Genomic DNA, 12,458 nt, shown 5'->3' on the forward strand with positions numbered 1-12,458 from the left:
CCGTGGAACATGACACATAAAAAAAGGGTACCTTGGTAATTCTTACGTAGGCATGCTGATCGATTCAATAAATGTGCGAATGGTCATAGTGACGTCATGTCAGATGTGCGGTTTTACGATTTTAACCCTAAGCTAAAAACCACCATAAACACAACCTTATTCATTTTAACCACAACTAGTTCAAATGAAACTAGTTGTAGAGTCGTTCAGTTGTTATTCTCATAGAAGTATACAAGAACAAAATTGAACCAAAATCAGTTTGATTCACTCGAATCAATTCATGAATATTGTAGCCACGGTTTGAAAACAATGCATTCCTTAATTAATATATAAATGTATTAGTTCATGAGCAAAACGATTTTAGAACTTTAACCACTCAAGTATGCAAACGGGTACGCATACTTAGAGTAGCCGGTCTGAGTTTGGGTTCGCCAGTATGAAAACGGGTACGCATACTTCCAAACACAACAGAAATTCCCGGACCCAAATTCTTCGCCAGTACGCGTACGGGTATGTGTACTTAGGTACTCAGAATTCCACAACTAACAGGTACGCGTACGGGTATGCATACTATAGTTCCGGTCATGGATCACATACATGAAAGAATGCATACTATGTTCATAATCCAATGATGGTTAAGTGTTCTAAACTCTATTTCAATCATTAAAACTTTCTTAGAGGATGACAATTGTTGTTTTCACGAACTATTAGCATCAAAGCAATTTTCAAGTTATTGAATTACGAAACATTCTAAGTCCCAAATGATTGTATCACACAAACCATGTAAGATGTTACTCGGCGATTTTCACATGATCATCTTTTGACTTTCGTCAAGAATATAAGATGAACTTGGTTGAGCGAAAGCTTACCAACACATACTTCGAGAAATACGTAAGCGAGTTAAACTCAGCTTGAAATCTCAAATGTGTATAATCAAATACTATATAGTAATACGACTTTTGTCTCAATATAGGATATAGAGTAGAAATAGACTTTCCAAGTGATAGATGAGTTTTAGTCTCCACATAACTTTTGTTGATGAAGTTCCACAAGCTCTCCTTAGTAGTTCTTCGTCTTCAATTGATGAACGCCGTGAAGTATAATGCTCAACTACACAATCTATCCTAGTCCGAGACATCACTATAAGTAGACTAGAAATCAAGACTTATAGTTTTGATCACTAACATTGACAAACAATCTTGCTGACGTATTTTTATGTAAAAGATCATCACTTTTGGGTTTTTTTTGGTACAATTGGCAATTGTAGAGGATCTTATCTATAAATTGTGATCAATCATCCATAGAAATTAAGAACATATGCCGATCTTGGGTTGATATTCTTGATGGATCAAGAACGTCAAAAATATCAAAATTTTCATGTTTTGATGATCAACCAACACTAGTTAATTTCACAATCGGTCTGTGTTCTAAGTCGTATACGGCGATTGCTAATGTTCTTCGTGAATGAAAAATATAAACCTACAATCAGTCTACGAATGCGTGAACACCCAAAAATTCCCGATTGATGTTCTTGATTCATCAAGAATGATCGGTCTTCCAGTGCAGGTTCTCCACCGATTATGGGTTGACGTATTTTCAGAAAAAATCAAGATATTTTCATGTTTGATGATGAATTAGCATTAGTTGATTTATATAGATTAACTTGATTAAATATCAATTAATCCCCTGAATTAATACTAACCAATTAGGAATAAATTAGCATTAAAAAAATAGTTGGATAAGATTTTTTTATTTTACTTCGCAATGATCCTCTATTGTCATCTGTATGACCCGAATAATCCTTATAGGCCACAAAATAGCCGGGTATAACATCGGGGGCTTGAGGTTGTATAACCCGTTCCGTAGGGGGGTTCTGACTTAAGTGTACTTTTCGCGTCTTCTTCTTCCCACTATTTTTTCTCTGTTAAAAGAAAATTACTCAGTATTTTTTTCTATGAAGAACGGCAAGGTAGCTTTGCTTATCCTTTTCTCTTTGGTGTTCTAAGCTATTTTGATTCTTAAAATTTATATTTACAGTATATGAGATTTTTTAATTGATACAAATTGACTGGAGAAAACTTGGTTCCCTTCCTAAACAGCCCATCCCAATCCAATTCCGATTTAATCGCCTGGATGGGTCATTGGAGTATTAATAAAAATTGAAACTTTGGTGTTTCAGACCAGGCGCCTCCCAAGGTATCGAATTGCAGTCAGGCGATTCCAGGTTGTTTTTTCTTTAGTTGTTTTAATTTGTGCAGCTTCAATCACCAGTGTATGATCTAGTATCTTCTTGAAATTGAAGATGAACTTCATAGATTGCTCTGCGGATTTTGTACTAGTTCAAACACTATCACTCTCTTGGAAACATGATACACCAATTCACCGAATTCAAAATAGGTTGATTCAATTTTGCTTTCGAATTAACCCAAGGAACTCTATCCAGGCGAGGCGCCTAACCTATAAATCGCTCGCCCCGCTTGCCTCGCTCCCTTTGACAACAGAGCTAACAGCTTTGTAGCAAGTTTGATAGGAATAGACCTTTCCGCAAAAGCTTAGACAAGTTTTTATTTACTCATTTGTACAGAATGGAGTTCAAGCTTTTCTACGCAACAATTGGTTACTAACTTTTTGTTTTGTTTCAGGGCTTCAGAGTTATAAAGCTTGACTGCATGAAACCAAACAAGTTCCTTCATGCAATTGAAAATTTAAACAGTAATACATTAAAGCTCTATACTTTTGAGTCCGGCGTCATTTTCCTGACTGGAGTTTCAATATTATCATCATCCTCAGTTCATACTTAAGGCAGTACCTATAATGTCATCTTCATGTGCTGTACTTCAGCAGGTCCGCCATGGTCTCAATAGTAGCGCATTACCCAAAGTTTCTTCCTCTGTATCACAGCTCATAGGACCCTCCCGAAATCTATAAAATCTCCAACCCACCGTCACCACCACTACCACCACCATTGTTTGATTTCTTCTACCATGTAGTTCCTGGTACGAAATCTAAAACTGTGGTTAGAAGATTAGAATTAGCTTGGAATCATGATTCATTGATAGCTTTGAAGTTGATATGCAATTTATGAGTCTAAAACTGTGGTTAGAAGCTTGGAATCATGATTCATTGATAGTTCCTGGCACGAAATCTAAAACTGTGGTTAGAAGATTAGAATTAACTGTGATTGAGAGACACGAAACACCGGCAGAAATAAGGATTCAAGAAAACATGGAAAGGGTTCAGTTAGTGAAAAGAAGGGCGCGTGGACTGAGAAATGAAGGGCTGTCTTTTCTTTCTAAGCAGCAACTTCTTCTGTTTTAATTCTGTGTTTCATGTTCATCTATCCCACAGTACCTTTCCCTCTTTCTGTCATTGTGATTGGAAGTCCACAAAGTCATTTGTTGCTGTAAGTTCTTTCTTTCTTTACATTTGATTGGGTACATCTGGACTTTGTGCCAAGCATAAAGTGCACATTGGAATTCCCAGAATCAGTTTACATCTTAGTATAATTCTTGGAAAATCGGGATGCTCTGTATGGCCAATTGTATTCATAATATGAGGTAGGAATTACCAATAGATACCATTATAGTGTTCTTAGTTAGTGGCAGGTCCACCCATTAAAGTCCAGTAATCAGGGGTCCATAATTAAAAGAAAACATGAAAATGGACCAAATTTTTTTTGCCCGGGTCCTGCACACGTGCGAGATCAGGTATACGTAATATGAAAATACCACAAATAATCTTTCCTATTTAATATGTTAAAAGCATGAGAAATATTTTTCACATTTCATATTCATTTTCTTCTTCTCTTTCCTCTCACCATTGTTGCAGATGAAGATGAAGATTTGTTTTTGTTCTTTCTCGTTTCTACCGAATCAGATGATGAAGATTTTCCATTGTAATGTTTCTTTTAAGGTTTTGGCGATCTAATCATTGTTGTGCTTGATTATGTTTTCGATCTCCATGGTTGATTTGTCGACTATATATTAGATCTAGATGAATAATCACATTTTTTGTTCATTTCGTTGCTAGATTCGATTATGCCACTTCCATTTTAGATGTTTTAGATGTGTTTCAGTTCTTTTTTGTATATGAATCAACAGTACGTATATCCCGTACTGATAGAAACTTAGTTTATTTTTGAGAAGAAGAAGAAGAAAAAGATGCATCGTTATGATTTACGACGAGAAGATTGTTTGTGTTTCCAGGTATGTATATTAACAATGATTTTCGGTTTCCATTCTATTTTTTTCATAGATTCGTTACTAGTTTTTCACATGCAGCTGAAGTTTAGATTATGAATCAGCAGTACATATATGATGTACTGAAAAATTATGCTTTAATTTTGTTATTTTTGTAGTTTTTGATATTTTTCTTCTTCGATCTAGAAGTATATATATGGAATATTGAAGAAAAAAAGTGTTTCGATTCTGGTTTTTAGAGATTCATTACTTGGTTTTCACATGCAACTGATTTTAGTTTCATTTTGGTTGTTTTTGATATGCTTTTAAGTTGTTTTTGTGTATTAATCATCGGTACGTATATGATATACTGGTGGATTTTGATGGAACAAGTTCAGATCTAAATAAACAATCATGTTTTGTGTTTATTTCATTAGTAGATCTGATACTTTTATGGTTTGTTTTTCAGTTTTCTTTTGTTATTATCAATTGTTGATAAACATCACTGTCCAGAGTTCGTCCTAAATTTTATACTTCTCTTGTTGTTTTAAAAGTTTGTGGGGATATAGTTGATGAAAAGAATGTACACAGTTGGGTTTTGCTTAGATTTGTTTATAGACCTTCTTTGATTCATATGTGTAGTATTTGAATTTTATGTTTGTTAGTGATGTTGTGAAGTGTTTGATGAATAAGTGTTCTTGAAATGCATTAGAAGCGTTGGGTATCTTTAGAGAGATGAGAATTGAAGGAGTTAAATTGGAATTGCATGACTGTATCTTACTCATTGCTGGTGCTCCACTTGGTGAAGAATTGAAAGGGATTTTGATTCATGTGTATGTGCTCTTCCTCTTATGTGGTCTTCCTCTTTTCTGTATTTCCTTTTAAGATTCATGATACAATTTGTATCTTATCTATCACGGACAGGTGAAGGTGGGAACCCGTTCTGCGTTACTCAACTTTGGATCACCAGTGGATGCATCTCAGCTATATAAATTACTCCATGCCCTTCATCCACATCCTCATTAGAAGAAAAATTAGCAGGAAGAGGTGCACCTGGAACATGTATGTTGCTCGGATTTTGTTGCTTTTGTCATACATACCAAAATAAATAGAACAGTAGCTTGGTGCATCTTCTCGATGTTGTTTACTGCTCTGGAACTGTTATCCTCGACTGGATAGATAGACCTCACCCTGTGTAGTTTCTTAAATGCCAAATGGCCTAATGTAGGCTCATGGGCATGCAGATAAGTAAAAGGTTAGCCTAATATTTACAGTTAGATAATGTGATTTTGTTAACTGATACTATTTTTTGAAAGCTTTATCGTTCTCCCAAAATCATGTAGACCTCTGAGGCAGAACAATTCTTTTTTCTACCACAAGTTTCCTGACTACCTGCTGCTGTGCGATATTGCTGTCTCACTGGAATACCCATTTCTTGCTTCATGCTACAAACAGACACCACCTGATACACAACTGTTTTTTTCACCCTTAGTCACTATGTGGAAATGATAATCTATAGAGTCACAAGACTCATAAATTGTTATTATCAATTGTTTTTCAGTTTTTTTTTGTGTATTACCTATCAGTACATATATGACGTTTTCTAATTTATTTATCATTGATTCTTACAGATTTGTACTCTACCTGGAAGCAGTGCAGCAAATATGTACTCGAATTTGTAAGCATTCAGATATATAATCGGATTTGTAAGCAGTACGACAGATATGTACTCAGATTTCTAAGCAGTGCGACAGATATGTACTCAAATTTGTAAGCAGTGTAGCAAATATGTACTCGAATTTTTAAGCAGTGTACCGGATATGTACTCAAATTTGTAAGCAGTGTAGACATACACGTTTGGTAGTAATGGGCATTATGGACATTTCCATGTTTTAATTAATTTTGGACTTCCGGATAAAATGAAAATCCGGTTGGACCCTACTATAAATAACTATATGGACCTAGGACCAAACAAGAAATTTTCTTAATATGAGTTACTTGGTGGGAAACAAGCCATTAATAGAAATTTTGAGAACTCAAGTAGAAAATTAGCAAAGGTTAAGACAAAATCTCATAATTCTTCGAAGCTATGTTGTGAAAGGCGTCCTAGGCGCACAAGTCGCCCAAGGGGAGCCTAGGCGCCAAGATATGTACAGTTTGTTTTTTTTTTAAATTCCTGGCCTCGCCTAGTGCCTAACACAACAGAGCTTCAAAGTGTGATAACTAAAGAACTAGGTAGGCTTTTTTGTTACACAAATAGGTTCTTTTTCATCAATCAAGATTGAATCCATATACTGTCAAACAGTAAATATGCACAAATGTCGCGACAGAGGAGAGAGAAGGGAAAGAAAATCAACCAAAAACACGGAAAATGCAATCTGAGTTATGGTCACAAAAGATATCCAGCCTCTGTCTTTCAGATTCTCTCGTTGTATCTGGATCTATATTGAGGGATCTGGCTGCACCCTCCTTTGTCTTTCAGGTGACCTTTCAACTATCTCCCCGTTCTCGAAGAGCTCAGCTTTAAAACAAAAAAAAAAACATAGAGGAACCCTCAATGTTAATACCTCATTTCGATTCAAGCAACACGTGAACATAAAAAGAGCTAAAAGTAAACACAGTTAAGACTCTCGTTCTCCTTGCATGTTACAAGAAATAACTACACATTCAACAGTCAGAAGTAGGAAACACCCTCCTCATTACTGGTCTAAAACTACACTTGGGGTGTCAAAAGAACAGTTAGATAATTGTACATTAAAACTTGGACCAACTTGAGAAAACAAACTGCTAAAAGGCATCATAACCGACACATGTGGAAGAAAATTTGTGTGTTCTTTGGTATGCTTAGCTACAGGTTCCCTGGGTCTTACAGAAAAACAAACATAAGAACTGAGAAATTATAACATTACTAACAATACAAAGCTTACCTCCGTAGTCCTTATTCTCGACGTCCACGTAAGAATCGGGTATCACAGACTCAACATCTTGCAACTCTGTAGATTATTAGCCCAAGTAAGGTTAACTCAATACCAGATCAAAGTTGCAAATCGCAAATACTTGACCGACAAATATAAATTGGTAAACAGACGAACCTATAAGCTTATTGGAGGTCTCCTCGTCGATCTTGCATCCAAAAGCAAAATATTCTTCACAGGATACACTATATATCTTTTCCATGGCTTCTTTAGGGTCCTTACTTTATTCATAATGCCAAAAAGAGAAACTTATTTAAGGTACCCTTAAGACCTAAATCCCCATCAGCCCACAGTACCTTCCTTAAACCTTAGTCAAAATGCAGGTAGGCAGGCATGAATAAAATGAAAAAATTATCCACTAAAAAAATCCAAAAATCTCCAAATTAAACATCTAGAACCTAATAGGAAAACAAACAATTCAAACCCATGAAAAAACAACAACCAACACTCCAATTTATGAATTTATTTTTAAAATTTACCTTGGAAGAACCCTAGCTAGGGTTTTCACGTAACAGTCGATCATCTCTTTTTTACTAGCTCCTGGACCACCAGGTTCGTCCATAAATATAAGCCAATGTTGATAATCACAACCAGGAATGTATTTCTCCATCCCGGAAGTAGGAAGAACGTCGCTGTTAGATCCAGAATTGAGCCATCGTATGGTATTCAGACGAGAGGGTGTGATGAAACCAGGAAGTGGGGGTGATTCAGTTCTTGCTGAAAAGTATGAAGACGCTGAAAAAATAGGATTTCTGATACTTTTTGAAGTGGGTTTTATCACGTAATGCTCAGACGAGAACTATTCTAATAAATGATTAAACCAACATTTAATCATCCTTTCACCAACCGGTAAACAAAGGACTTTGGTGCATGCTCACACGAGCACTTGGGCACTACATGGTCGTCCACCATCCCATGTATCCGGTACCTCCTTCACTCAGTGATTTTCAATAAATCACCAACTGATCAGCAATCGATGAAAATTAGAGTTTCGAACTGAATGCTCTACAAATCATAATTTTGAGCAAGTTTAAACACTAATAATTTTATGTTGATCCAACAATTAATATCTTAATTAATTATATAATATTTGGTCAAGCTACCAGTATTTTAATTAATATTTTATTTGGTCATGCTACCAATAATTCATCGAACGAGTAATATTTGCTCAATCCATCAATATTGGTTCAACTATCAATATCCAACAATTCATCACACGAGTAATATTTGCTCAGAATATTTGCTCAGTTCATCAATATTCATCATATTGATCCAATCATCAATATTTATTCAAGAACTATACGTCTCAGACATGTTCAATCCATGAATCCTAGAGCATTCGACAATCATGCTCAACTGAACAATACTTAGACTAATTGTCTAATCAAGCCAATAACTGACTATTTAAATACACGTCTGCGTTGCAGACTCCACGTTCGTGAGACATCAAACACGTCTCATGGGGGATATTAATTAGAGTTTTGGTCTGGCGGCCTACGACATGTGTGTTCATCCACGATGAGAAACGTGAGTAAGTTGTGCAAGCGGTTGAAAGAGTTAGCAAAGTAGTGGGTGGACGATCAACCAAGTCTCCACACGATATGGAACTGATTTTACCACGATCTCCCACTTTCCCACTCTTTCACTCAAGAAACCATCACACTTACTGGGATCAATGTGTTTATTATTCTGATAATATAAATAAGTTCAAAAAATCGATGACCGAACAACAACAATTCTATCGATCAAAAACTTATTCACAGAACTCAACAGTTCATCTACTTGCAGAAACCCAAAACACATCCACAATCCTTGATCACCATTGATCCCACACAATTCTCAGATTCCCTACAGATCAACCCATCTCCCTCTTTGTGTCCGAATTGAATTTGGAACGGCTATTGAATTGGTTTAGGCCGGAGTCCTGCAAATTGATCTCTCGAACTCAAAAAACTCCCGTGCAGTGCATCTGTTTGAGGTTAAGCAGTTTGCTCGGTTGAGGAGTCTTGTCCGCATGGTCCTCTCTTCACTTTCCTAAAAAACCAGCAAATCGTGTTTTCCCATCTACATATTGGCGACCACATTGGGAGATTAATCTCTCGGTTGCAATCTCACATTTTTACAAAATGGTTGATCTTAGGTCAGGTTTAGTTACAAATCCTAACACAAACAACGGCAGCACTAGTAACAACGATGGTACTCCAGAAACTACTCCTGCTTCCAACACCGGTGTTGTTGATATCACTCCTCCTCAAACCAACATTGGAGACCATCCCCTGTTCGGCCGCTCTCCTGAGGAAATTAGAGAAAATCCGCCTACCATAGCTGATCTCATGAAGGTGCAAGAGACTCTCGCCAAAAACCAGATTGACATGGCTGCAACACAGAAAGAGTTGTGCAATTATCTCAAAAATCTCACTGACAAGATGTCAGAGAAAACTCAGGATAAGGGAAAAGCCAAAGAAATATCTTCGGTTGCTGATCCTGAAGTCACTCCAATCCATATAGTAGACGATGATGAAGTCCACAAGGCTGCAGATAACCTACCAACGAAGGAACCTGCAGGCTTCATCACCCGTGAAAACCTGGAACGCTTTATGGAGGATCGAGGAAAATACAAAACACCATCTTTTCACCATCATCAACCTCCGTATCCTACTGCTATGCAAAGAATTCCTCTCCCAAAGGGCTATACCTCTCAAACGTTCATACTGTACAACGGAATGGGGAACGCTCGAGAACATGTCTCTCGATTCCTGGAAGCATTAAGCGAACACGAACACGACCATTTAGTCCGTCTAAAGGAATTCTCGAAATCCCTGACAGGATGAGCATAGACATGGTACAAAAACATTGCACCAGGGAGCATCACTAGTTGGAGAGAGATGATTAACACTTTATACATGAAATAATTCTTCGTCTCGGAGCAGATTACTCTCTCTGACTTAGGAAGAATGTCTCAGAAGAACAATGAACATCCGAACGACTATGTGAAAAGGTTCAAAGTCCAAGCTTTGGATTGTCATAACCCGAATGTCACTGAAAAAAAACTGGTGGACTTGTGCATCAGCAGAATGATCCCGGTCTACAGAGCCTTGCTGGAAAATCTCTGATTCCAGACTTTCTCAGAGCTTCATGAAGCGGCCAAACGATCAGTGACTACTGCACCTGCTTTACTGAAAAGAGCAAAGTCTGCAAAGGTCGAGGAACCTTGTAGCAACCGACGCCTGGTCAACAATAAGTATAACCTCCAACCTTCAAACAAACGTTTTCGCTGAAAGGAATGGAAGGAAAGCCGAGACAAATTATCAGAGCGCTTCCCCAACATCCCAGGCTCCTCTGAAAGCGCAAAGAAAAGATAACCAATCCTGAAATGCTCAAACCTCGACCCGGCATCAACGAACGGGGAAATAATCAAATGGGGACTCAAACTTCCCTCTTTCCACTGAAAAAGTGGTCGAGTTACTGGAAGTCTAGTTTCAAGTTGATGTAATCAAATTGATGTTTATCAGAGAGAGCCAACTAAAGAAAAATGGAGAATCCCAGGTACGGTCACCTTCATAGATTCATCAATATTCCAACAAGTAACTGCAATATTTTGAAGCACATCTTCAAAGAGAAGATTGATCCACAATAACTTCAACTGGGGACTGAATGAGGACACAAGAATCCTCTCCCAATCAGAACCTTTACACTCTCTGAACAACCAGTCAAAGAAGCAGTTCAATCGTTGATCGAGCATATCTGTGAAATTGCTTTATCTATCTAAGGCACAAAGGAAAGACATGTTCGCAGTACTGAATCACATTGTGTCAGACGTATGTCCCTCCCGGAAATACTCCTTGAACCTTCATCCACAGACAAGGAGATGCACGACTGGGGACTGCTTACCACAGACCATATCAGAGGAAATGAATTCGGAAAAATGTTGATCGATGCTGACATCGCCATCAACATCATTCCACTGAAAACCCTCAGAGCCGCAGGTATCATTCGACAAGAAGCTACTCGTGATCCATCTCAATCAGAGACCTTGAAGGAATACTCGGAAATACTTACGGATACATCACTCTCAAAGTGAACATAAATTCAACTTGGGAAGAAACCAAGTTTCACATAATCAGGAAGATCCAGGATATGACATGTTCTTCAGACGAGCATGGATCCACGCTGAAAAGATGGGTACTGACAAAGCGCCTTTGGTTGCACATCTCTCCAACGAATAAAGTTCTGATCCAGAAGATTTGGCGGACATTCCATCATCAGAGCACTTGGAGGAATTTCGAACTTTGACGAGGTTGAAGCAAGAACCTGCAAAAGATGCATAGACATTCATCAAGGTTCCGCACTCAGGCAAGTCTCATTCCTTCCATGTCTATGTCATTTATTTCCTCACATGCTATCCTAGCATGAAGACTCAATTCTTCTAGCAACTCTGCTATTGCAATACGTTACGAATGGGTAGCTTCACCACATTAATGTTTTACCAAGTGGTTGAATATGACACCTCTATGAATCGAGCATCTCACTGAGACATTCATTATTGAGATGATGTCCAAGCCTTGCAAAGAAAACTTTGGGAGTTTCTCCATAGCCTTGCAGGAGTGTCCATGTGTGCCACAAAATCAGAAAGTCTGCACAAGTGTTGAATCCCACTACCGCAACAAAAGGAATGCTGAATTAACAAAAGATACTCGAGATCGAGACAGTCAAGCCTAAGACATTCGACGCTGAAGGAGTATGAGGCTTCAACGTTCAAGAAGCTAAGAAAATCCCTACCACATTCAATCATCTACTTCTCCATGGCCAACTGAAAGTAAAAAAACCTCTCATCTCTGAGTGTTACATTCTTCATAAGCCTTCAAATTGTACTCCCAATCAAAGAGTACACCTTCAATAATGGCGCCTTTAGCTTCAACATAAATATCTCGACGATGACAGCTGATTCAACACTAACACGATCAAAGTGTAACTGAACTACAATCGATAAGTCTTCACTGTCCCCATGATGATACTTCTGAAACAGATGCAACTTCATTCATCAATGGATGCTACAAACTCCTTCAACTCTGCTAAGTGAATGAGTGATGCACTGGGGACTTGATCTTATTGGAAAGATCAATTCAATGTATTTCAAAAAATATTATCCACATAACAAGTTATTGCAATCTTATGTGATTCCATGAAGCTTCATCAACGGTACCTCTCTACATCACAAGCCCCTGCACGACTGAGAAACTTCCTCTCTTCACCAATCACATCCAGAATGAAGATTGATGCTACTATCTACCGCAACAATGTCAAC

At 37.7% G+C, this 12,458-nt stretch overlaps 1 protein-coding gene and 2 long non-coding RNA genes across 4 annotated transcripts; 2 read left to right on the top strand and 1 right to left on the bottom strand.

Annotated features, from left to right (window-relative positions):
* The first annotated feature begins 1,929 nt into the window (after positions 1–1,929).
* Positions 1,930–4,066, top strand: LOC113274428. Its single transcript, XR_003323012.1, has 3 exons — positions 1,930–1,969; positions 2,100–2,224; positions 2,643–4,066. It is a non-coding gene; the product is annotated as an uncharacterized LOC113274428 (long non-coding RNA).
* A 94-nt stretch (positions 4,067–4,160) lies between these two features.
* Positions 4,161–5,966, top strand: LOC113274429. Of its 2 annotated transcripts, XR_003323014.1 has the most exons (4): positions 4,161–4,205; positions 4,891–5,011; positions 5,103–5,240; positions 5,810–5,966. It is a non-coding gene; the product is annotated as an uncharacterized LOC113274429 (long non-coding RNA). The 2 variants fall into 2 exon arrangements; XR_003323013.1 differs by lacking the exon at positions 4,161–4,205 and having other exon boundaries at positions 4,553–5,011.
* Positions 5,967–6,419: 453 nt separating this feature from the next.
* On the bottom strand, positions 6,420–7,763 carry LOC113273362 (multiple organellar RNA editing factor 2, chloroplastic-like). Its single transcript, XM_026523098.1, has 4 exons — positions 7,633–7,763; positions 7,271–7,374; positions 7,106–7,171; positions 6,420–6,699 (listed from the first exon to the last, which is right to left on the bottom strand). Exons 1-4 carry the CDS (start codon positions 7,761–7,763, stop codon positions 6,620–6,622), a joined length of 381 nt encoding a protein of 126 aa, XP_026378883.1. The 3' UTR covers positions 6,420–6,619.
* Between the last annotated feature and the right edge of the window lie 4,695 nt (positions 7,764–12,458).

The sequence above is a fragment of the Papaver somniferum genome, chromosome 4 (genome assembly GCF_003573695.1).
Source record: "Papaver somniferum cultivar HN1 chromosome 4, ASM357369v1, whole genome shotgun sequence".
NCBI classification, from domain to species: domain Eukaryota; kingdom Viridiplantae; phylum Streptophyta; class Magnoliopsida; order Ranunculales; family Papaveraceae; genus Papaver; species Papaver somniferum.